This window comes from Bombina bombina, chromosome 4 (genome assembly GCF_027579735.1).
Source record: "Bombina bombina isolate aBomBom1 chromosome 4, aBomBom1.pri, whole genome shotgun sequence".
NCBI classification, from domain to species: Eukaryota; Metazoa; Chordata; class Amphibia; order Anura; family Bombinatoridae; genus Bombina; species Bombina bombina.
In genome coordinates this window covers 582,894,381-582,920,360 of record NC_069502.1, presented here as the reverse complement: position 1 = coordinate 582,920,360, position 25,980 = coordinate 582,894,381, and the positions used below count along the sequence as shown (strand labels likewise).

General features: G+C 43.2%; 1 protein-coding gene across 1 annotated transcript in view; it reads left to right on the top strand.

Annotated features, from left to right (window-relative positions):
- The window catches only part of MMS22L (MMS22 like, DNA repair protein), an 881,591-nt gene that overhangs the window by 293,634 nt on the left and 561,977 nt on the right, over positions 1-25,980 (top strand). The window contains exon 17 of the mRNA XM_053712068.1: positions 7,348-7,574. Coding sequence (XP_053568043.1) covers positions 7,348-7,574 — 227 coding nt within the window. The remainder of the gene's footprint in view (positions 1-7,347; positions 7,575-25,980) is intronic.

Here is a 25,980-nt window from a genome sequence, read left to right as displayed (position 1 = left end):
TCCATAAACAAACTGATGAGGACTAAAGAATATGCCGGTCTGGCCTTTCCAAACATAGAATTTTATAATTTAGCTGCACTACTTAAATTTGCTTTAGATTGGGTAACTAAACAGGACTATGTGACATTTTCCTACTGTGAAAACAATATTATGGCACCATACAATTTAAAATCGGTACTACATTGCCATAAATCTAAACTACCAGCTATAATTACTAAAATGTATACCTTTAAACACATAATACTGGCGTGGCAAAAGTACTGCTCTGAAAATAAAATCAATCCTTATTGCTCAGAATATCTAACTATCATGGGGAATCCTGAATTTCCACCAGGTCTTTCTTATGGGGTTTTCTCACAATGGAAATCTAAGGGTTTAATATATATTAAACAACTCCTTCTACCAAACCTAATTATTGACTCCTTCCAAAATATAGCAAGTCAATTTAATTTACCTATCCAAGACTTTTATGCTTACCTACAAATTAGGAACTATATTAATACGCTACAAATAAAATATAACCCAGACTGGCCATTGGGGGTACTAGAAAGTAGAATCAAACTATACCAAGGTGGAATACATTCAATAGCTCATCTATATAGTCTGATAAACTCTAATTCTAACTCAACTCAGATAGAGGGAATTGCCAATAAATGGCAACAGGACTTCCCAAATATAAATAGTTTAGATGTACAGGAGAGTTTTAAAATAATAAATAAAACATGGGTACCAACTGCATCGCGTGAATCACACCTGAAATTAATAAATAAAGTATATATAACAGCATATAATCTTAAAAAGTGGTATAAATCAAAGCATACTTGCCCAAAATGTAATGCACAAGTAGCAGATATATTGCATTACTTCTGGGCATGCCCCAAAATTCATCAGCTTTGGTTACAAATTAACTACTGGCTGAAAAAGAACTTAGTAATAGGAGATGAAATCCTAAGACAACATGTGTTCTTTCTAGTAAAATTCTCAGAACAATACAAAGATAACGCTTTAAGTAATACTATAATATTGCTAGTACGAAATCTTATATTGAAAAGATGGAAATCTCCCAAAGCACCTAAGTTTGCAGAATACAAAAAGGCACTGACAACCCAATGTGCTATTGAACAAATATCCGTAGAATACCCTAGCAGTACCCAAATCCAAAGTTTTTTTTAAAAATGGATTAAGGTTATCAAAAGCCTTCCAGAAAATGTACAAATTCAATTAGTTAAGCCATTTAGTACCACTGAACACGTATTGCAAAATGTATATACAGTTCACTTCCAGAATATGTTGGTACAGATATAGGGGGGGGAGAGAGGAATTATATATATATATATATATCTTTTTTTTTTTCTTCTTCTTTTTTTTTTTTTTTTTCTCTATTTTGTGGAAGAACCGGTTACTATGGTTCCTGCTATTATTGTTTATGTTGATCCTAATATCCTAATATGGAAAATGTTTTTTTCTCTCTTCTGTTTCTCCAACATAGGTGTGTCCGGTCCACGGCGTCATCCTTACTTGTGGGATATTCTCTTCCCCAACAGGAAATGGCAAAGAGCCCAGCAAAGCTGGTCACATGATCCCTCCTAGGCTCCGCCTACCCCAGTCATTCTCTTTGCCGTTGTACAGGCAACATCTCCACGGAGATGGCTTAGAGTTTTTTAGTGTTTAACTGTAGTTTTTATTATTCAATCAAGAGTTTGTTATTTTGAAATAGTGCTGGTATGTACTATTTACTCAGAAACAGAAAAGAGATGAAGATTTCTGTTTGTATGAGGAAAATGATTTTAGCAACCGTCCCTAAAATCCATGGCTGTTCCACACAGGACTGTTGAGAGCAATTAACTTCAGTTGGGGGAACAGTGAGCAGTCTCTTGCTGCTTGAGGTATGACACATTCTAACAAGACGATGTAATGCTGGAAGCTGTCATTTTCCCTCTGGGATCCGGTAAGCCATGTTTATTACGATTGTAAATAAGGGCTTCAAAAAGGGCTTATTAAGACTGTAGACTTTTTTTGGGCTAAATCGATTGATTATTAACACATATTTAGCCTTGAGGAATCATTTTATCTGGGTATTTTGATATAATAATATCGGCAGGCACTGTTTTAGACACCTTATTCTTTAGGGGCTTTCCCAAAGCATAGGCAGAGTCTCATTTTCGCGCCGGTGTTGCGCACTTGTTTTTGAGAGGCATGGCATGCAGTCGCATGTGAGAGGAGCTCTGATACTTAGAAAAGACTTTCTGAAGGCGTCATTTGGTATCGTATTCCCCTTGGGGCTTGGTTGGGTCTCAGCAAAGCAGATACCAGGGACTGTAAAGGGGTTAATGTTCAAAACGGCTCCGGTTCCGTTATTTTAAGGGTTAAAGCTTCCAAATTTGGTGTGCAATACTTTTAAGGCTTTAAGACACTGTGGTGAAAATTTAGTAAATTTTGAACAATTCCTTCATGTTTTTTCGCATTTGCAGTAATAAAGTGTGTTCAGTTTAAAATTTAAAGTGACAGTAACGGTTTTATTTTAAAACGTTTTTTGTACTTGTTATCAAGTTTATGCCTGTTTAACATGTCTGAACTACCAGATAGACTGTGTTCTGAATGTGGGGAAGCCAGAATTCCTATTCATTTAAATAAATGTGATTTATGTGACAATGACAATGATGCCCAAGATGATTCCTCAAGTGAGGGGAGTAAGCATGGTACTGCATCATTCCCTCCTTCGTCTACACGAGTCTTGCCCACTCAGGAGGCCCCTACTACATCTAGCGCGCCAATACTCCTTACTATGCAACAATTAACGGCTGTAATGGATAATTCTGTCAAAAACATTTTAGCCAAAATGAACACTTATCAGCGTAAGCGCGACTGCTCTGTTTTAGATACTGAAGAGCATGACGACGCTGATATTAATATTTCTGAAGGGCCCCTAACTCAGTCTGATGGGGCCAGGGAGGTTTTGTCTGAGGGAGAAATTACTGATTCAGGGAACATTTCTCAACAAGCTGAACCTGATGTGATTGCATTTAAATTTAAGTTGGAACATCTCCGCATTCTGCTTAAGGAGGTATTATCCACTCTGGATGATTGTGACAAGTTGGTCATCCCAGAGAAACTATGTAAAATGGACAAGTTCCTAGAGGTGCCGGGGCTCCCAGAAGCTTTTCCTATACCCAAGCGGGTGGCGGACATTGTTAATAAAGAATGGGAAAGGCCTGGTATTCCTTTCGTCCCTCCCCCCATATTTAAAAAATTGTTTCCTATGGTCGACCCCAGAAAGGACTTATGGCAGACAGTCCCCAAGGTCGAGGGAGCGGTTTCCACTTTAAACAAACGCACCACTATACCCATAGAGGATAGTTGTGCTTTCAAAGATCCTATGGATAAAAAATTAGAAGGTTTGCTTAAAAAGATGTTTGTTCAGCAGGGTTACCTTCTACAACCAATTTCATGCATTGTCCCTGTCGCTACAGCCGCATGTTTCTGGTTCGATGAGCTGATAAAGGCGGTCGACAGTGATTCTCCTCCTTATGAGGAGATTAGGGACAGAATCAATGCTCTCAAATTGGCTAATTCTTTCACCCTAGACGCCACTTTGCAATTGGCTAGGTTAGCGGCTAAGAATTCTGGGTTTGCTATTGTGGCACGCAGAGCGCTTTGGTTGAAATCTTGGTCGGCTGATGCGTCTTCCAAGAACAAGCTACTTAACATTCCTTTCAAGGGGAAAACGCTGTTTGGCCCTGACTTGAAAGAGATTATCTCGGATATCACTGGGGGTAAGGGCCACGCCCTTCCTCAGGATCGGCCTTTCAAGGCAAAAAATAAACCTAATTTTCGTCCCTTTCGTAGAAATGGACCAGCCCAAAGTGCTACGTCCTCTAAGCAAGAGGGTAATACTTCTCAAGCCAAGCCAGCTTGGAGACCAATGCAAGGCTGGAACAAGGGAAAGCAGGCCAAGAAACCTGCCACTGCTACCAAGACAGCATGAAATGTTGGCCCCCGATCCGGGACCGGATCTGGTGGGGGGCAGACTCTCTCTCTTCGCTCAGGCTTGGGCAAGAGATGTTCTGGATCCTTGGGCACTAGAAATAGTCTCCCAAGGTTATCTTCTGGAATTCAAGGGACTTCCCCCAAGGGGGAGGTTCCACAGGTCTCAGTTGTCTTCAGACCACATAAAAAGACAGGCATTCTTACATTGTGTAGAAGACCTGTTAAAAATGGGAGTGATTCATCCCGTTCCATTAAGAGAACAAGGGATGGGGTTCTACTCCAATCTGTTTATAATTCCCAAAAAAGAGGGAACGTTCAGACCAATCTTAGATCTCAAGATCTTAAACAAGTTTCTCAAGGTTCCATCGTTCAAGATGGAAACCATTCGAACTATTCTTCCTTCCATCCAGGAAGGTCAATTCATGACCACGGTGGATTTAAAGGATGCGTATCTACATATTCCTATCCACAAGGAACATCATCGGTTCCTGAGGTTCGCATTCCTGGACAAACATTACCAGTTCGTGGCGCTTCCTTTCGGATTAGCCACTGCTCCAAGGATTTTCACAAAGGTACTAGGGTCCCTTCTAGCTGTGCTAAGACCAAGGGGCATTGCTGTAGTACCTTACTTGGACGACATTTTGATTCAAGCGTCGTCCCTTCCTCAAGCAAAGGCTCACACGGACATTGTCCTGGCCTTTCTCAGATCTCACGGATGGAAAGTGAACGTGGAAAAGAGTTCTCTATCTCCGTCAACAAGGGTTCCCTTCTTGGGAACAATAATAGACTCCTTAGAAATGAGGATTTTTCTGACAGAGGCCAGAAAAACAAAACTTCTAGACTCTTGTCGGATACTCCATTCCGTTCCTCTTCCTTCCATAGCTCAGTGCATGGAAGTGATCGGGTTGATGGTAGCGGCAATGGACATAGTTCCTTTTGCACGCATTCATCTAAGACCATTACAACTGTGCATGCTCAGTCAGTGGAATGGGGACTATACAGACTTGTCTCCGAAGATACAAGTAAATCAGAGGACCAGAGACTCACTCCGTTGGTGGCTGTCCCTGGACAACCTGTCACGAGGGATGACATTCCGCAGACCAGAGTGGGTCATTGTCACGACCGACGCCAGTCTGATGGGCTGGGGCGCGGTCTGGGGATCCCTGAAAGCTCAGGGTCTTTGGTCTCGGGAAGAATCTCTTCTACCGATAAATATTCTGGAACTGAGAGCGATATTCAATGCTCTCAAGGCTTGGCCTCAGCTAGCGAGGGCCAAGTTCATACGGTTTCAATCAGACAACATGACAACTGTTGCGTACATCAACCATCAGGGGGGAACAAGGAGTTCCCTGGCGATGGAAGAAGTGACCAAAATCATTCTATGGGCGGAGTCTCACTCCTGCCACCTGTCTGCTATCCACATCCCAGGAGTGGAAAATTGGGAAGCGGATTTTCTGAGTCGTCAGACATTGCATCCGGGGGAGTGGGAACTCCATCCGGAAATCTTTGCCCAAGTCACTCAGCTGTGGGGCATTCCAGACATGGATCTGATGGCCTCTCGTCAGAACTTCAAAGTTCCTTGCTACGGGTCCAGATCCAGGGATCCCAAGGCGGCTCTAGTGGATGCACTAGTAGCACCTTGGACCTTCAAACTAGCTTATGTGTTCCCGCCGTTTCCTCTCATCCCCAGGCTGGTAGCCAGGATCAATCAGGAGAGGGCGTCGGTGATCTTGATAGCTCCTGCGTGGCCACGCAGGACTTGGTACGCAGATCTGGTAAATATGTCATCGGCTCCTCCTTGGAAGCTACCTTTGAGACGAGACCTTCTTGTTCAGGGTCCGTTCGAACATCCGAATCTGGTTTCACTCCAGCTGACTGCTTGGAGATTGAACGCTTGATCTTATCGAAGCGAGGATTCTCAGATTCTGTTATCGATACTCTTGTTCAGGCCAGAAAGCCTGTAACTAGAAAGATTTACCACAAAATTTGGAAAAATATATCTGTTGGTGTGAATCTAAAGGATTCCCTTGGGACAAGGTTAAGATTCCTAGGATTCTATCCTTCCTTCAAGAAGGATTGGAAAAAGGATTATCTGCAAGTTCCCTGAAGGGACAGATTTCTGCCTTGTCTGTGTTACTTCACAAAAAGCTGGCCGCTGTGCCAGATGTTCAAGCCTTTGTTCAGGCTCTGGTTAGAATTAAGCCTGTTTACAAACCTTTGACTCCTCCTTGGAGTCTCAATTTAGTTCTTTCAGTTCTTCAGGGGGTTCCGTTTGAACCCTTGCATTCCGTTGATATTAAGTTATTATCTTGGAAAGTTTTGTTTTTAGTTGCAATTTCTTCTGCTAGAAGAGTTTCAGAATTATCTGCTCTGCAGTGTTCTCCTCCTTATCTGGTGTTCCATGCAGATAAGGTGGTTTTACGTACTAAACCTGGTTTTCTTCCAAAAGTTGTTTCTAACAAAAACATTAACCAGGAGATTATCGTACCTTCTCTGTGTCCGAAACCAGTTTCAAAGAAGGAACGTTTGTTGCACAATTTGGATGTTGTTCGCGTTCTAAAATTCTATTTAGATGCTACAAAGGATTTTAGACAAACATCTTCCTTGTTTGTTGTTTATTCCGGTAAAAGGAGAGGTCAAAAAGCAACTTCTACCTCTCTCTCTTTTTGGATTAAAAGCATCATCAGATTGGCTTACGAGACTGCCGGACGGCAGCCTCCCGAAAGAATCACAGCTCATTCCACTTAGGTGACCTGATTTGCTCCCTCCCTTCATCCGTGTCCTAAAGCTTTGGTATTGGTTCCCACAAGTAAGGATGACGCCGTGGACCGGACACACCTATGTTGGAGAAAACAGAATTTATGTTTACCTGATAAATTACTTTCTCCAACGGTGTGTCCGGTCCACGGCCCGCCCTGGTTTTTTTAATCAGGTCTGATAATTTATTTTCTTTAACTACAGTCACCACGGTACCATATGGTTTCTCCTATGCAAATATTCCTCCTTAACGTCGGTCGAATGACTGGGGTAGGCGGAGCCTAGGAGGGATCATGTGACCAGCTTTGCTGGGCTCTTTGCCATTTCCTGTTGGGGAAGAGAATATCCCACAAGTAAGGATGACGCCGTGGACCGGACACACCGTTGGAGAAAGTAATTTATCAGGTAAACATAAATTCTGTTTTTGTGTATTTATTTGGAAAATTAATAAAATACTATAAAAAAAAAGATAGGAAATCTTTATGGCAATGTATACACATATGAGCCAAAATCCATATATACAATAATATATCACATATACTGCCAAGTCAGCAATGCAATAATCTAAGTGATCTTATTTTGGTTTGTACTCTGTTTTCATAGAATAGTGCTTTTAATATTTCGTGGCTTGGAGTAAGAGCACTGGCCAGCGTCAGTAAAACACCTTTTTCTATGCTGGAGGTAGTGAAGAACTGCTGTGCTGATGAACATAGTTCTGACCTGTACAAGTCTGATAGCAGCTACCTCATTTTCTTGCGGATCATGGGACGCTTGATGAAAAAATCTAAAGACACCAGTGGGACACATCCTTGGAAACAAATTAAAGGAAGGTTTGTATGCTTAATGTTTTTCCTAGTCTTTGGTTCATTGCTGCACTCTGTGCCTAAAATTAAACTTTGCAATTTCTGCTAGTTCTTTTAAATGGCTTAAAATCTGTATAAGCTGAAGCCATATTTAAAGCACGTCCATTTTCACATCCCCACATTCTTCTAGATTATAGATTCACCCTCCCCCCCCTTGGGAATAATTTACTCTACCACAAAACTGATCATATAGCATAAATGATGTTTTAAGGTAAATATGTTAATCCTAATTCCTCTGGGGTATTTCCATCTTAATATGAGGAGAGTCCACGGCTTCATTCCTTACTTGTGGGAATACAGGACCTGGCCACCAGGTGGAGGCAAAGACACCCCAGCCAAAGGCTTAAATACCTCCCCAACTCCGCTCATCCCCCAGTCATTCTTTGCCTTTCGTCACAGGAGGATGGCAGAGAAGTGTCAGAAGATTCGGAGTAGTCTCTTATGGAGGGTAGTACTCTTTGCTATGGGACTGGAGTTTTAAGTAGTCTTGTTAGACTTTCAGTGAGAGCATTGACGGATGTTAGGATCTAGAGATGCAGGGAGAGTCTTTCTGCGAAACCATCCAGACTCGTATTAACAACTCCTAAGCAATCAGTGTTGACGAGTTTCACTGCCTGCTTCTATCACTCAAGTCCGTGTCAGGTACGATGCTACAGGACTGTCAAACTTGAGAGGCTGTTAACAAGACAGGGTCACAGTGTGACTCCTTTATCTGTATGGAATCAAGGGTTAATATCTCCGGAAGGGGATTATTGAACAGGGGGGAGTTATACAGGATTTGCTTTATTATGTTTTATGCTGCAACATCTGTGAGATGAGGCTCTGGCAGATGTGGGAACATTCAGGTTTTACTTTCATTTTGGATAACTGCGCAGCCTGTCAGTCTGGTGCGCTTTTCTTCCTGCAGAGGGGGCAGTCCTGCATAGCACTCCATGTGACCGGGTGTGGCCTCATTAACTTCCTCTTTTCTGACTGTGCAGTTTACAAGAGATGAAGCGGTTTCTCTGTGGGGCCTGGGTCATAGGAGGTGGTGAGTGCCCCGGCATTGGGGGTATAAAGGTGCCGATTACTTTTTCTATAGTCCATTTTAAAAGTGGAAGCTATGGAGGACTCTGATGCATTAGAGGGTACTCCCTCTTTATCAAGAGCTAATACATGTTTCTTTCTAATGACATGGTGAATCCACGGATCATCATCAATTACTGTTGGGAATGTCACTCCTGGCCAGCAGGAGGAGGCAAAGAGCACCACAGCAAAGCTGTTAAATATCACTCCCCTACCCACAATCCCCAGTCATTCTCTTTGCCTCTAGTGCAATGAGATGGTGAAGTTTTTAGTGTCTGAAGAAAATGGATTTATTTCACTTCAATCAAGAGTTTATTTTGAAAGCAGAGTAGGTTTGCTCTGATCTTTCCCCCTTTTTCAAGGATTGGGTTTAGCCGTACTCCACATAATTCTCTTCAGTAGGGCAGTGGTGACTTTAAAGCAGTTAGGAACTTGCTAGGTGGGCCTTGCTGCATTTTCTTCAATGTGCTGCCCTAGTATAGAAAGCAGGAGTAGGCTTACTCTAGCCTTTTTTTCTACACAGGTCTCTGTGAGGAGTGTCATCCTCTCATGCTGGGTGTGCCGTCATCCTGCCGAATGGCTAGATGCAGGTAAGTGCATTGGTCTGCTATGTCTTGGGGACTTGCACTTAAAGGTATTATCTTTAACTATATTAGGACAAAATATATCCTTTAATGGGTTACTCAGGCAGGATGCAGGCACTGTTTGACAGGAGACAGGTTCAGCTTTCAGAGTTTGATACCTTGTTTTTTGTATTACCTTATTGGGACTGTGATGAAGTACTATTTTATTATTTGGTCTGCATTGAGGTGTTAAGTGTTCCTCTATCCTGCATGCAATCATTGGGGGCAATGTATTTTAGCAGTGTACTAAACGGAACAGCGGAGAAGCGTAATTTTTTTAGACCTGGAGAGAGGTATTTTTGAGTTTCTTTTGTCAGCTAAGGATCATCGTTTCTATGCAGCTTAGCTGTTTCAATCGGCTCAGCTCGATTTCGCTTTCCGATATTTGTTCTGTTTTTCCCCCTCGGGAGACAGAATGAGGCGTGATGTTAGTATTTAACTGACTGCGCGTTTCATTTCTGTGCCGTATCTGCGTTTTCACACCACCTTCCTTGTTTCTGCGGAAAAGCGCCATTTCGGCTGTCTTTAAGCCGGTCATGGGACATGCCCCCTTTACTCTGGTTTGATCAGAGTGATATTTTTTCCCCTTAGCCTTGTCTGTGTTCAGAGATTGGCTGCTAAAGTGGGCTCGGGCTGCAACAAGGGGAGATTATGTCTGTTATGTTAAAGGAGTCAGTCATACTCGCTATCAGAGCGTTTAGATTCTAAATTTTGTTGTACTTATGAATATACTCCAGCATTGGATGGCTTATTAATTCTGCATTATTGAGCAGATTGATTGTTTTTCTTCTTGTCTTATATTAAAGTGGACTATGTTTATTCTATAACATAATTTTCTTTGGGGTCTGTTCTTAGGTTCATTGTTTTTTCTTTATAGGCACTTCTGTTCCCCCTTATATTGCATGCCCATAACACCTTCTAGGGTTAGAGAGTTTTGGGTATATCTAATAATTTATTCAGTATAATAACACAGCAATTTATGTAGAGTTTGGGTTGTCTCTTTATGTTTAAAGTGACAGTATTCATTATTCCTGAATTCTTTTTACAATGATACTTTTCTAGCCCCATGTCTCTCAGGATGATACTGTTTAGGCTATGCCACAGTTTTCTCCTACAGTGTCCCTAACCTTTCTGGTGTCACATGCAGTTCCCTGCTGTTCCTCTCATTCTTCAGGGGGAGTGTCAGATTTTGCAGCTCAGTTTTCATCTGCAAAACTGGCATTTTTGTCTGTTTTTCCTTTCTAACAGGGAAAATGCGAGAGGACATTTAGATTTCGGATAGTAAGGTTTCTGTTCCACTTTCTGCTACCCAGGTTGTTTTCTCTCCTATGTTGGGTGAGGAGGACCGCTGGTATTTCTGAGGATTAAATCTCAGTCTTGGACGGTATAGTTCCTTTATCTGATACTGAAGTGATCGCCTTCAGATATATGCTTGAATACCTCTTGTACTGTTAAAGGAGGTTTTGGCTTCTGGGCGACATCGACACCCCTGTTGCTGTCAATCCTCAAGAATCTAGTAATTTTTTTATATATACTAGTACTAGGATTCATTTGTAAAAAGTTTCTCCTGTTCTCAACTATGCTAGGAGAATTTTCTCAGGTTTGGGCCTATGGTCACTCCACCCTGAATGCGCCCGTTTCCGTCTGATTTGGGAAGCTAAGCAGGGTCGGGCCTGGTTTGTACATGGAAATCCTTTTTCCCCATCTCCTATCTGTAATAATCTGTCTCCTTTAATTACATGGTACATGGTATTTAAAGTAGTAGGGGCCTAGTTGCTCCTTTAAGGATTGAGACCTTTATGGACAAGTGCGGCATCCTTTGGTCCGACGCCTAGTCTGATTTCACAGAAAGGCTGTTAGGCCAATTTTTTATTTCTGGTGATAATTTTTTTCCTTCGTAAATTCAAGAAGTTTTTCCCCTTTTGTCTTCCAAACAGGGGTAGTTCAAGTCCTCTTGGATAACCAGTCAGTTTTGGATCAGGGGAAGTAATTATAGAAACCCACAGCTAATTCTCATTCAGCATGTAGGGTTTACCCCCTGAGCAAGGATCGGATCCTATGGGGGGCAGTCTATCTCAGTTTTTTGTCCTGCTTGGATTCAGCTAGAACTGACTTTGGTTTAACACAACAGAACAGTAAAGCACAGAGCTGTGGGTTCAGATCCCCCCCACATCCCTGTCAGGCAGAATTCCTCCTAGACCTTTCAAATGGTCCTAGATCCCTAAAGGGCTGTATATATAGTATTCCAGGTTTTCGAATTTGAATTCAATTCCTTCTTCCCAGGAGTAGATTTCACCTCTCAAGATTATCTGTAGTCAGATAAGGAGAGAGGCGTTTTTGAAATATGTTCAGGATATTCCTCCCTCACAGTGATTGTCCATATTCAGTTTTGGAACAGGGGTTAGTTTTGGTGAGAGGATCAGTTTATAATTATCTTAGTCCTAAGAGATGTGTATTCTCAGGTTCAATTCAAGGGGTTATTCTCAGATTTCTGAGTTTTTCTTTCTGGCCAAACTTTTTCAGTTTGTGGTTCATCTATGACTTTGCCACGGTTTCCATAGTTTTCTCAATGGTTCTGGGAGTGGTGGCCTGCCTGGACGACCTATTGGTTTAAGTGCCTTTTCTCCAACATTGGTGTGTCCGGTCCACGGCGTCATCCATTACTTGTGGGATATTCTCCTCCCCTACAGGGAAAGGCAAGGAGAGCACACAGCAAGAGCTGTCCATATAGCTCCCCCTCTGGCTCCGCCCCCCAGTCATTCTCCTTGCCGCTCTGAACAAGTAGCATTTCCACGGGGATGGTGAGGAGTTTGTGGTGTTAGTTGTAGTTTTTTATTTCTTCTATCAAGAGTTTGTTATTTTAAAATAGTGCTGGTATGTACTATTTTCTCTGAAACAGAATGAGATGAAGAGTTCTGTTTAAAAGAGGAGTATGATTTTAGCAACAGTAACTAAAATCGATTGCTGTTCCCACACAGGACTGTTGAGATGAGAGAACTTCAGTTGGGGGGAACAGTTTGCAGACTTTTCTGCTCAAGGTATGACTAGCCATTTTCTAACAAGACTGTGTAATGCTGGAAGGCTGTCATTTTTCCCTCATGGGGATCGGTAAGCCATTTTCTTAGACTTAGAAAGAATAAAGGGCTTATTATGGGCTATTAACTGGTGGACACTCTTAAGGGCTAAATCGATTGTTTATTTAAGTTTTTATTTTAAGTTTGAAGTGGATTTCACACTTTTATTATTTGGGGAACGTTTTTTATCACCAGGCACTAGTTAAGACACCTTCCCAGTCAGGAAGGGCCTTTCACTGTATTAGGCAGAGCCTCATTTTCGCGCCATTATTGTGCAGTTTCTTTTAAGTACAGTGCATGCAGATGCATGTGAGAGGGTCTGGTGTCCACTGAAAAAGTTCCTAGAAGGCTTGAAATACCCCCCTGGGATAGTTGAAGTCACAACAAAGGCTGTGGCTGGGACTGTAGTGGGGTTAAAATTGCAAACGGCTCCGGTTTCCACATTTTAAGGGTTAACATGGATGGGTGCAATACTTTGAATGCCTTAAGACACTGTGGTGAAAATTTGGTAAAGATTGGATAATTCCTTCATAGTTTTTCACATATTCAGTAATAAAGTGTGCCCTGTTTATCATTTAAAGAGACAGTAACGGTTTTGTTTTAAAACGGTTTTTGTACTTTATTAACCAGTTTAAGCCTGTTTAACATGTCTGTACCTTCTGATAGATCATGTTCTGTATGTATGGAAGCCAATGTGGTTCCCCCTTCAAATATATGTGATAATTGTGCCATAGCGTCCAAACACAGTAAGGACAGTATTGTCACAAATAGTAAGGTTGCCCAGGATGATTCCTCAGATGAAGGAAGTAGAGAGAGTTCTACATCTTCTCCTTCTGTGTCTATACCAGTTATGCCCGCGCAGGCGACCCCTAGTACTTCTAGCGCGCCAATGCTTGTTACTATGCAACAATTGACGGCAGTAATGGATAACTCCATAGCTAATATTTTATCCAAAATTCCAGCATTTCAGAGAAAGTGCGATTGCTCTGTTTTAAACACTGTAGAGCAGGAGGGCGCTGATGATAATTTTTCTGTCATGCCCTCACACCAGTCTGAAGTGGCAGTGAGGGAGGGTTTCTCAGATGGAGAAATTTCTGATACAGGAAGAATTTCTCAGCAGGCAGAACCTGATGTTGTGACATTTAAATTTAAATCAGAGCATCTCCGCGCATTACTTAAGGAGGTGCTATCTACTCTGGATGATTGTGCAAGATGGACAAGTTCCTAGAGGTCCCGGTGCACCCTGATGCCTTTCCAATACCTAAACGGGTGGCGGACATAGTGAATAAGGAGTGGGAGAAGCCAGGCATACCTTTTGTCCCTCCTCCTATATTTAAGAAATTGTTCCCTATGGTCGACCCCAGGAAGGACATATGGCAAACAGTCCCTAAGGTCGAGGGGGCGGTTTCTACACTAGCCAAACGCACGACCATTCCCATTGAGGACAATTGTGCTTTCAAAGATCCTATGGATAAAAAATTGGATGGTTTGCTTAAAAAGATTTTTGTACAGCAAGGTTACCTCCTTCAACCTATTTCGTGCATTATTCCTGTCACTACAGCGGCGTGGTTCTGGTTCGAGGAACTGGAAAAGTCGCTCAGTAGGGAGACTCCGTATGAGGAAGTCATGGACAGAATTCACGCTCTTAAGTTAGCTAATTCCTTTATTTTAGACGCCGCTTTGCAGTTAGCGAGATTAGCGGCGAAAAATTCAGGGTTTGCAATTGTGGCGCGTAGAGCGCTCTGGCTAAAGTCTTGGTCGGCGGATGTATCTTCCAAGACAAAATTGCTTAATATCCCTTTCAAAGGTAAGACCCTTTTTGGGCCAGAATTGAAAGAAATAATTTCAGACATCACTGGGGGAAAGGGCCATGCCCTCCCACAGGATAGGCCTTTCAAGGCTAAGAATAAGTCCAATTTTCGTTCCTTTCGCAATTTCAGGAACGGACCGGCTTCTAACTCGGCAGCCTCTAGACAAGAGGGTAACGCTTCCCAGACTAAACCAGCTTGGAAACCAATGCAAGGCTGGAATAAGGGTAAACAGGCCAAGAAGCCTGCTGCTGCTACCAAGACAGCATGAAGGGGTAGCCCCCGATCCGGGACCGGATCTAGTAGGGGGCAGACTCTCTCTCTTTGCTCAGGCCTGGGCAAGAGATGTTCAGGATCCCTGGACACTAGAAATAGTCTCTCAGGGTTATCTTCTAGAATTCAAGGAACTACCCCCAAGGGGAAGGTTCCACATTTATCACTTATCTTCAAACCAAATAAGTAGACAGGCATTCTTACATTGTGTAGAAGACCTGTTAAAGATGGGAGTGATACACCCAGTTCCAACTGTGGAACAAGTTCAGGGGTTTTTACTCAAATCTGTTTGTAGTTCCCAAAAAAGAGGGAACTTTCAGACCAATTCTGGATTTAAAAATTCTAAACAAATTTCTCAGAGTTCCATCGTTCAAAATGGAAACCATTCAAACAATTTTACCTACAATCCAGGAGGGTCAATATATGACTACCGTGGATTTAAAGGATGCGTATCTACATATTCCTATCCACAAAGATCATCATCAGTTCCTAAGGTTCGCCTTTCTGGACAAACATTATCAGTTCGTGGCTGTCCCATTCGGACTAGCCAATGCTCCCAGAATTTTCACAAAGGTGCTCGGGTCCCTTCTAGCGGTTCTAAGACCAAGGGGCATTGCAGTGGCACCTTATCTGGACGACATTCTAATGCAAGCGTCGTCTCTTTCCAAGGAAAAGGCTCATACAGACATTGTTCTAGCCTTTCTCAGATCTCACGGGTGGAAGGTGAACGTAGAAAAGAGTTCCCTGTCTCAGTCGACAAGAGTTCCCTTTTTGGGAACAATAATAGATTCTTTTGAAATGAAGATCTTCCTGACAGAAGTCAGAAAGTCAAAGCTTCTAAACGCTTGTCAAGTTCTTCTCTCTATTTTGCTCGAATTCATTTAAGACCATTACAACTGTGCATGCTCCAGTAGACAGGATCACCTGTCTCAGGGAATGAGTTTCTACAGACCAAAGTGGGTCATTGTCACGACCGACGCCAGTCTATCAGGCTGGGGCGCGGTTTGGGATTCCCTGAAAACTCAGGGTTTATGGTCTCGGGAAGAGTCTCTTCTCCAGATCAACATCCTAGAACTGAGAGCGATATTCAATGCTCTCCGGGCTTGGCCTCATCTAGCGAAGGCCGGATACATAAGATTCCAGTCAGATAACATGACGACTGTAGCTTACATCAACCATCAGGGAGGATCAAGGAGTTCCTTGGCGATGAGAGAGGTATCCAAGATCATCAAATGGGCGGAGGATCACTCCTGCCACCTATCTGCAATCCACATCCCAGGAGTAGACAACTGGGAGGCGGATTATCTGAGTCGTCAGATTTTCTATCCGGGGGAGTGGGAACTCCACCCGGAGGTGTTTGCCCAGTTGACTCAATTATGGGGCATTCCAGACATGGATCTGATGGCGTCTCGTCAGAACTTCAAGGTTCCTTGCTACGGGTCCAGATCCAGGGATCCCAAGGCCACTCTAGTGGATGCATGAGGGGCGCCTTGGTCGTTCAACCTAGCTTATGCGTTTCCACCGTTCCCTCTCCTTCCCAGGCTTGTAGCCAGGATCAAACAGGAGAAGGCCTCGGTGATTCTGATAGCTCCTGCATGGCCGTGCAGGACTTGGTATACAGACCTGGTGAATATGTCATCGGCTCCACCATGGAAGCTACCTTTGAGACAGGATCTTCTAGTACAAGGTCCATTCGAACATCCAAATCTAATTTCTCTGCAGCTGACTGCTTGGAAATTGAACGTTTGATTTTATCCATGCGTGGGTTTTCAGATTCAGTGATAGATACTCTGGTCCAAGCCAGAAAACCTGTGTCTAGAAAGATTTACCATAAAATATGGAAAAGATTTATCTGTTGGTGTGAATCCAAGGGATTCTCCTGGAGTAAGATTAAAATTCCTAAGATCCTCTCCTTTCTCCAAGAAGGTTTGGATAAGGGATCGTCAGCGAGTTCTCTAAAAGGACAGATTTCTGCTTTATCTGTCTTGTTATACAAACGACTGGCAGCTGTGCCAGAGGTACAAGCTTTTGTACAGGCTTTGGTCAGAATCAAACCTGTTTACAGACCCTTGACTCCTCCTTGGAGTCTAAATTTAGTTATTTCAGTTCTTCAGGGGGTTCCGTTTGAACCCTTACATTCCATAGATATCAAGTTGCTATCTTGGAAAGTTCTGTTTTTGGTTGCTATTTCTTCTGCTAGAAGAGTTTCTGAATTATCTGCTTTGCAGTGTGATCCACCCTATCTGGTGTTCCATTCAGATAAGGTTATTTTGCGTACCAAGCCTGGTTTTCTTCCAAAAGTTGTTTCCAACAAGAATATTAACCAAATAGTTGTTCCTTCTCTGTCCCCGAATCCAGTTTCAAAGAAGGAACGTTTGTTACACAATTTAGATGTAGTCCGTGCTTTAAAGTTCTATTTAGAAGCAACAAAGAATTTTAGACAAACATCATCCTTGTTTGTTGTTTACTCTGGTAAGAGGAGAGGACAAAAAGCTATTGCTACCTCTCTTTCTTTCTGGCTGAAAAGCATTATCCGATTGGCTTATGAGACTGCCGGACGGCAGCCTCCTGAACGAATCACAGCTCACTCCACTAGGGCTGTGGCTTCCACATGGGCCTTCAAGAACGAGGCTTCTGTTAATCAGATATGTAAGGCAGCGACTTGGTCTTCTCTGCACACTTTTGCCAAATTTTACAAATTTTATATTTTTGCTTCTTCGGAGGCTGTTTTTGGGAGAAAGGTTTTGCAAGCCGTGGTGCCTTCTGTTTAGGTAACCTGATTTGCTCCCTCCCTTCATCCGTGTCCTAAAGCTTTGGTATTGGTTCCCACAAGTAATGGATGACGCCGTGGACCGGACACACCAATGTTGGAGAAAACAGAATTTATGCTTAACTGATAAATTACTTTCTCCAACGGTGTGTCCGGTCCACGGCCCGCCCTGGTTTTTTAATCAGGTTTGAAAAAAATTTATTTTTCTTTATACACTACAGTCACCACGGCACCCTCTAGTTTTCTCCTTTTTCTCCTAACCGTCGGTCGAATGACTGGGGGGCGGAGCCAGAGGGGGGGCTATATGGACAGCTCTTGCTGTGTGCTCTCCTTGCCTTTCCCTGTATGGGAGGAGAATATCCCACAAGTTATGGATGACGCCGTGGACCGGACACACCGTTGGAGAAAGTAATTTATCAGGTAAGCATAAATTCTGTTTCTCCTTCAAGCAAATTCTCATTCAGAGGTTTTTGCTGTCTTCTTCGTTCCATGTTTGATAGTGAAGCTGGAAAAGAAGTTCCTTGTCTCAGCTACAGGGTAGTTTGCATAGGGACTATACTTGTTTCCCTATCGTGGAGAATCCTTCCTCTTGCCTTTCTCTTCAGTATACTGTTCGGCATCAGCGGTTCAGTGTATGGGGGTAATTAGTCTGATGGTGCTTCCATGGTCGTCATTCCTTGTTCGATTTGGTTTGAGAGCTCTGAAGTTGTGCATGCTCAGTCAGTGGAATGGGGATTATTAGGATTGCTTCAGAAATCGGTTTGGATCAGTCGACAAGAGTCTCTTCCCGTGGTGGTTTTTCAAGAATTTCGGTCTCAGGACACATGCTTCTGAGCCCTTCCTGGGCGTTTGTGATTGCAACGCCAGTCCGCTGGGCTGTGGAGGAGTCTGGGACTCGTTGGAGGCGCAGAGACGTTGGTCCTGTAAGAAGTCTGCTCTCCTTTTCATGTTGAATTTGAAAGCGATTTACAATGTTCTTATGGTTTGGCTTCAGTTGTCTTAGCCCAGTTTATTGGGTCCTAATCTGACACTATAGCCTCTGGGACTTATATTATTTCCTCTCTTGAGTTCCCTAGTCATGTAGGAAGTGTTTCAGATTTTTCTGTGGGCAGGTTCTCACAGTTCTGTCTATCAGTCATCCACTTTTCTAGAGTGGACAACTGTTAAGCAGGGTTCTGTACAAACAGTCTTCCCATCTCGGAGTGTGGGTCCTCCATCCGAAGGTGTTCTTCAGGTTAACAAGCAATTGGAGCTTACCATAATTGGTTCTGATGGCGTCGCGTCAGAACTCCTAAGTTCCCTAGTTCGAGGTCAAGAGATCTTCTTGCCTTTCTGATAGATACTATGGCAGTTCTACTGAGTTTCAGGTTGACTTGCCCTTTTCCTCGGTTTGTTCTCCTTCCTTGAATTTTCGTTCAGATCAAGTAGGAGAGAGCATTGTTTTTTTTCTAATAGCTCCTGCGTGGCCTCGCAAGATCTGGTAGGCGAATCTAGTAGAGATGACGTCTCTAACTCCGTAAAAATTTCATCCAAATTTAGTTTCTCTGAAGCTGGTGGCTTGAAGATGGCACGCTTGATTTTAGCTTAGCGTGGGTTTTTCTGAATCTGTCATTGAGACCATGATTCAGGCTCGTAGTTCATCTCTAGATATATTTATTATAAGATATGTCAGGATCCCATGGATCTTATCTTTTTTCCATGAAGGCCTTGAGAAGGGGTTATCTGTTAGTACCCTCAAGGGTCAGATTTCGGCTCTTTCCATTCTGCAGCTCAAGCGTTTGGTGGACGGGCCGGATGTTCTATCTTTTATCAGGTCCTGGTCTGAATCAGGCCTGTGTCGGTTGCTCCTCCTTGGAGTCTTATCTTTGTTCTTAAAAGTTTTCTCCAGGCTCCGTTTGAATCTATGCATTCCATAGATATTAAGTGGTTATCTTGGAAAGTATTGTTTTCTTTCTGCTATTTCTTCTGCTCAGAGAGTTACGGACTCTCAGCTTGACAGTGTGGTTCTCCTTATCTCGTATTTCAGGCAGATAAGGCAGTTCTTCGTACCAGGTTTGGTTTTATTCCTAGGGTTTTTTCAGACAGTAGTTTTGTCAGGAAATTGTTGTTCCTTCTCTCTGTTCTTTTCCTTCTCATGAAGGACGTCTGTTGCACATCTTAGATGTTGTGCGGGTCCTTAAATTTTATTTAAAATCTCAGGATTTTTGTTAGTCTTCTGCATTGTTTCTGGATAAACTTAAATGCCGGAGAGCTACTTCCAGCTCTCTTTTCTCTGGTTGAGAAGTGTTAATCGTAGGGTTTTTGAGCCTACTGGACAGCAGCCTCCTCAGAAATTTTGAGCCCCCTCCACTTGGGCGGGGTCTTCTTCTTGGGTATTCAAGAGAGAGACCTCTGTAGAACATTTTTTTCTAAATTCTATAAATTCAATACTTTTGCCTCAGGTGTGGCTTCTTTTGGGAGAAAGGTTCTTCAAGCAGTGGTGCCTTCTGTTTAATTCACCTGTCTTGTCCCTCCCGTATCATCTGTGTCCTCTAGCTTGGGTATTGATTCCCAACAGTAATTGATGATGATCCGTGTCATTAGAAAGAAAGCAAAATTTATGCTTACCTGATAAATTTATTTCTTGACACGTTGAGTCTACGGCCCTCCCTGTTTTTCAGCCAGGTTTTTTTGTTATATAAACCTCAGGCACTTCTGCACCTTGTGTTCCTTCCTTTCTCTCCTTTCCCTTTGGTCGAATGACTGGGGATTGTGGCGAGGGGAGTGATATTTAACAGCTTTGCTGTGGTGCTCTTTGTCTCCTCCTGCTGGCCAGGAGTGATATTCCCAACAGTAATTGATGATGATCCATGGACTCGACGTGTCAAGAAAGATAGAAATTTATCAGGTAAGCATAAATTTTGTTTTTTATTTTAAGGAGGCTACAGTATACCGGCTTGATCAACTATGTTCCACATGCCTTGATAAAGTAGTTATATGTAAAAAGACTAAGATGTTTAGTACTACTGAGCCATCCACCTCTGAGGGGTCTCCGTCCTGCGAGGTGGGTTCCCTGCAATCATCTTCGATTACACATGCAGCTCCCCATTGCACGACTAATCCTCCTTCGGAATGGGCCCTCTTACCGCCAGACTTTTCGGAACAGTTGCAAACGGCTGCGACCTTTAGTGCTTTACCTCGCCCTGCTAAGCGCAAGCGAATGGTTAAATATTGCTATTCTTCCCAGGGGTGATCTACAAACTTGCTGGATTTATCTGACACTAGATTATCCGCTGATGAAGAAGCCTCTGATACTTCAGAGGAGGCTCTTTCTGGGTCGGAATCGGCTGCCTCTAAGCCTCCGGCTGTGGAGGAACCTGACTTTAGATTTAGGATAGAGCACTTATGCTTTCTGTTAAAGGAAGTGTAGGCTACGTTAGAGGTTCCGAAACCAAATTTACCAGAGGAACCTTCTAATCCTAAACTTGATAAGGTTTACGAGGGCAGGGTAGTGCCACAAACTTTTCCGGTTCCCGTTAAGATTGTTCGTTTGAATGCCAAAACATCAGGATTTTCTGTTTTGGCCCGTAGGGCTCTGTGGCTGAAGTCTTGGTCTGCTGACTTAAAAATCTAGATTGATTTCCCTTCCATTTAAGGGAAAGGTTCTTTTCGATTCAGGACTGGACTCATCATATCCACGGTCACTGGGGGCAAGGTTGCCTTCTTACCGCAGGATAAGAAGAACAAACCTAAAGGACAGGGTCCTAATTTTCGTCCCTTTCGTTCGGATAAATTCCAACGCCAGTAGCCGTCCTCAAAGCAGGATCAGTCCAAGGGAACTTAGAAACCATCTCAATCTTGGCATAAGTCCATGCAGAACAAGAAGCCCACCGAGACTAAATTGTCATGAAGAGGCGGCCCCCGATCCGTCATTGGATCGTGTTGGGGGCAGATTATCTCTCTTTGTGGAGGTTTGGCTGGGAGACATGCAAGACCCTTGGGTTCTGGAGGTCATTGCTCAGGGTTACAGGATAGGTTTCAAAACTCATCCACCCAAGCGCAGATTCCTCTTATCAAACCTGTCCTCAAGACCAGAAAAACGAGATGCATTTCAATTGTGCGTGAGGGATCTATCCTCCCTAGGAGTGATTGTGCCATTACCTCTAGCAGATAGAGGTCTGGGATACTACTCAAACCTTTTTGTGGTCCCAAAGAAGGAGGGTACGTTTCACCCGATTCTAGAACTAAAGTGTTTAAACAAGTTTGTCGGTGCCATAAATTCTCCCTTTAGTTCAAGAGGGACAGTTCATGACTGCGATAGACTTGAAGAACGCTTACCTTCATGCACCAATACACAAGGATCTTCAGGTTCTTAAGATTCGCCTTTCTGGACCAGCACTTCCGGTTTGTGGCCCTCCCATTTTGTCTGGTTACTGCCCTAAGAGTCTTTACGAAGGTTCTAGGGGCTCTGCTTGCGGTGGCGAGATTCGGAGGTATTGCAGTAGCACCATACTTAGATGACATCCTGGTCCAGGCTCCGTCCTGCCGGCTGGCAGAAGACCATTCAAGAGCTCTGCTACTTCTTCAATCTCATGGATGGAAGATAAACTTAGGAAAGAGTTCTCTGGTTCCCAGTACCAGAGTTGAATTCCTGGGTACGATAATATATTCCATATCCATGAAGATATTCCTTACAGACCAAAGACGTTGCAAAATTACTTCCAATTTTCTTGCCCTCCAGACCTCCTTAAGACCTTCTGTGGCCCGGTGTATAGAGGTGATTGAGCTCATGGTGTCCAGCATAGATATCATTCCATTCGCCAGGTTCCACCTCAGACCTCTTCAGCTGTGCATGCTGAGGCAATGGAACAGCGATCACTCGGATCTATCCCAACAGATTTCACTGGACAACCGGTCGAGAGAATTGCTCTCTTGGTGGCTCTGTCCAGATCGCCTGTCCCAGGGGACATTCTTCTTGAGACCATCCTGGGAGATTGTGACTACGGACACAAGTCTATCAGGATGAGGAGCTGTTTGGGGTGCCAGGAGGGCACAGGGTCGGTGGACTCGAAGAATCTCTTCTCCCGATCAACATTTTGGAACTTCAAACGATCTTCAACTCTCTGAAGGCTTGGCCTCTTCTGGGTTCGCTCCAGTTTATCAGATGCCAATCAGACAACATTACCTCGGTGGCTTACATCAACCATCAGGGGGGAACGAGAAGCTCCCTAGCCATGAGGGAAGTATCTCGGATTCTGGAATGGGCGGAGGCCCACAGCTGCTCGCTGTTAGTGATCCACACTCCAGGTGTGGACAACTAGAAAGCAGACTCAGCAGATAATTGTTTCATCCGGGGGAATGGTCTCTCCATCCCGAGGTGTTTGCGGAGATTTGCAACAGATGGGGGACGCCGAAGATAGATCTTATGGCGTCCAGACTCAATGCCAAGCTACCCAGATATGGGTCGAGGTCCATGGATCCTCAGGCCGAACTGATAGATGCCTTAGCAGTGCCCTCGGGGTTAAACCTAGTTTACATTTTACCACCGTTACCACTTCTACTTCGCGTAGTGGCCCGCATCAAGCAGGAGCTAGCTAAGACTATTCTAATTGCTCCATTGTGGCGTCGAAGGATGTGGTTTGTGGACCTGGTGGGGATGTCGTCATCTCCTCCATGGAGGTTACCTTGTCGCAGGGATCTGCTGGAACAGGGTCCCTTTGTTCATTTTTATTTGGATTCTCTGTGGATGACTGCGTGGAGATTGAACGCTTAGTCCTAGCCAAGAGAGGTTTTTCATAGAGAGTGATTGATACTCTCATTCAAGCTAGAAAACCGGTAACCGGTCGCATCTATTATAAGGTGTGGAGGATCTACTTATTCTGGTGTGAAGAACTTGGATTCCCCTGGCATAAGGTCAAGGTATCAAGGATTCTTTCCTTTCTCCAGAACAACTTGAAAAAGAGAATTGCCGTTCGTTCCTTAAAAGGACAGATTTCGGTTCTATCTGTGTTATTACACAAGAGGCTAGCTGAGCTTCCTGATATTCAGTCTTTTTTTCAGGCTCTGTCCAGAATCAGACCTGTGTTTAGACATTCCGCTCCTCCTTGGAGTTTAAATTTGGTTCTTAAGGTTTTGCAGAGGGTTCCGTTTGAGCCCATGCATTCGGTTGACATTGTTATTGTCTTGGAATGTTCTTTTTCTACTGGCTATTTCTTCGGCATGCAGAGTCTCTTATATGGCAGCCTTGCAATGTGAGCCTCCTTACCTAGTTTTTCATATAAGGTTGTTCTTTGCGATGGGTTGGGTTTCCTCCCTAAGGTGGTGTCTGATCGCAACATCAATCAGGAGATTGTGGTTCCTTCCTTGTGTCCTAATCCTCCTCCTTCAAAGGAACAATTACTTCATAATTTGGATGTGGTTCGAGGTTTGAAATTCTATCTCCAAGCTACAAAGGATTTTAGACCAAGACTTCGGCATTGTTTGTTGTCTATTCTGGGAAGCTCAGAAGGCTTCGGCCACTTCCCTATCTTTTTGGTTGAGGAGCATTATCCGCTTAGCATATGAAACAGCGGGATGTAAGACTCCTCAGATGATTACGGCTCATTCAACTAGAGCTTTGGCTTCTTCTTGGGCCTTCAAAAATGAGGCATCTATGTAGCATATTTGTAGGGCAGCTACCTGGTCCTCCTTACATACTTTTTCAAAATTTTTACAAATTTTACGTGTCTGCTTCAACTGAAGCAGCTTTTGGGAGAAAGGTTTTGAAGACTGTGGTGCCCTCAGAATAGGGTCCGCTTCACTTTTTACCCTCCCGTTTTTCATTCAGTGTCCTCTAGAGCTTGGGTATATGTTTCCCACAAGTAAGGAATGAAGCTGTGGACTCTCCTCATATTAAGATGGAAAACATAAATTATGCTTACTTGATTATTTCATTTCCATCTGTATGAGGAGAGTCCATGGCCCCCGCCCGTTTCACTACTGGACGGACCAAAATTTTTGTTTGTTCTTCTGGCACCATTTATACCCTGATATTTATGCTACTGTTCTTTGTTCCCTCGGCAGAATGACTGGGGGATGAGGAGAGTGGGGGAGGTATTTAATCCTTTGGTTGGGGTGCCTTTGCCTTCTCCTTGTGGCCAGGTTCTGTATTCCCACAAGTAAGGAATGAAGCCTTTGACTCTTCTCATACAGATGCAAATGAAATTATCAGGTAAGCATAATTTTTTTCACCTTAAGCAGCCATCTTTCTTCCATGGTGATGAGAGTCCACAAGCCATCACATGTGGCATTAAAGTCCAGTCCATTAATTAGCAGGAGTTAAAATTATCCAGTATACTAAGAGATTTTAATCCCTATCACTTCCCTAGATACCTCAGTCTTCTTTTTGCCTCCACAGGAGAAGGTGAACATTTTAAAGTGCTTCAGATTCTTCGTTGATAGGGGTTCTTAGATCTGTGTGAGACCCATTATCCCCTTTGGAGAGCCTGGAATACAACAGATGGGTGTACAGGAGTTATCTAGGCAGTTAGAGTAATTCTCCTTTTAGAATTGTGTCACTGGCTTGACCCCTGGTGTCATTGGGATTCATCCTTCAGCTTCCTCGTGTTGGTCTTGTCTACATACTCCTGATTCAGATCCTGTAAAAAAACCTGGATTCTACACAGTATGGGCTCTTATACTGGAAGCAGGTTCCTTACAGCTTGTTAAGCTCAGTAGTGTGTGTGCTGACAGGTAAATTTGTCCTTGCCCTCACATAGCCTGAATGCTATTCCCTGTACATTTTTAAGTTAACATCGCCTAGGTGCACACTTTGCTACTCAGTCTGTCACAACACTTACACATTTCAGGAGTTGATTTTACAGAAAATCATTCTGAGGCAGTGTCTCTTTAATTTTTGTCAGCTACAGAACTAACCATCATTTTATCCAGAATGCTTTGTGGAGCTTGCAATCCGTATTGGTTTGTATTCTTTTTATTAGTATTATTATTATTATTGTTTAGAGACCATTCTTGTTTGACAGTTTTATTTTCCCTCAGGGAGACTAGAGGTTAACATTCTTTTTTGTCAATTGCGGTACCCGTCCCTCCTCACTATTTCCATGCTTTTCCTTCAGGCAGCTCTTGACTGCAATATGAAAGGTCTGGTGAGTGCAGGAATATTGCCATATTACGAGCGCCTTAAAGGGACAGTCTAGTCAAAATTAAACTTTCATGATTCCGATAGGGCATGCTATTTTAAACAGATTTCCAATTGTACTTTTATCATCAAATTTGCTTTGTTTCTTGGTATTCTTTGTTGAAAGCTAATCCTTGGTAGGCTCATGCTAATTTTTAAGACCTTAAATGCCGCCTCTTATCTGCATTTTGACAATTTCTCGCAGCTAAACATCTATATGGCACATATGAACTAGAACTAAGATTGTGCTCACTCCCGTGGAGTTAGTCATCACTGTCTAAAATGCAAGTATGTCAAAAGAACTAAAATATGCGAGTAGTCTGAAGAGGCTTAGTTACAAGGTACTCACAGTGGAAAAAGTATATTCATATAATCGTGTTGGTTATGCAAAACTGGGGAATGGGTAATAAATGGGATTATCTATCTTAAAATTTTGGGGTCATTTTGTGTTTTTGTTTGCAGATTTTTTTTTGTTATTGCCTTTATACGTGTGAGACAGTGCCGGATGGGGATTTTCTGTTTTTAGTATCACTGATGAGATTCTCCTCTTCGGATGAGATTTCGGGACTTGTATGTTGCCCTTAGCGGTCTTGGCCGCCTTATGG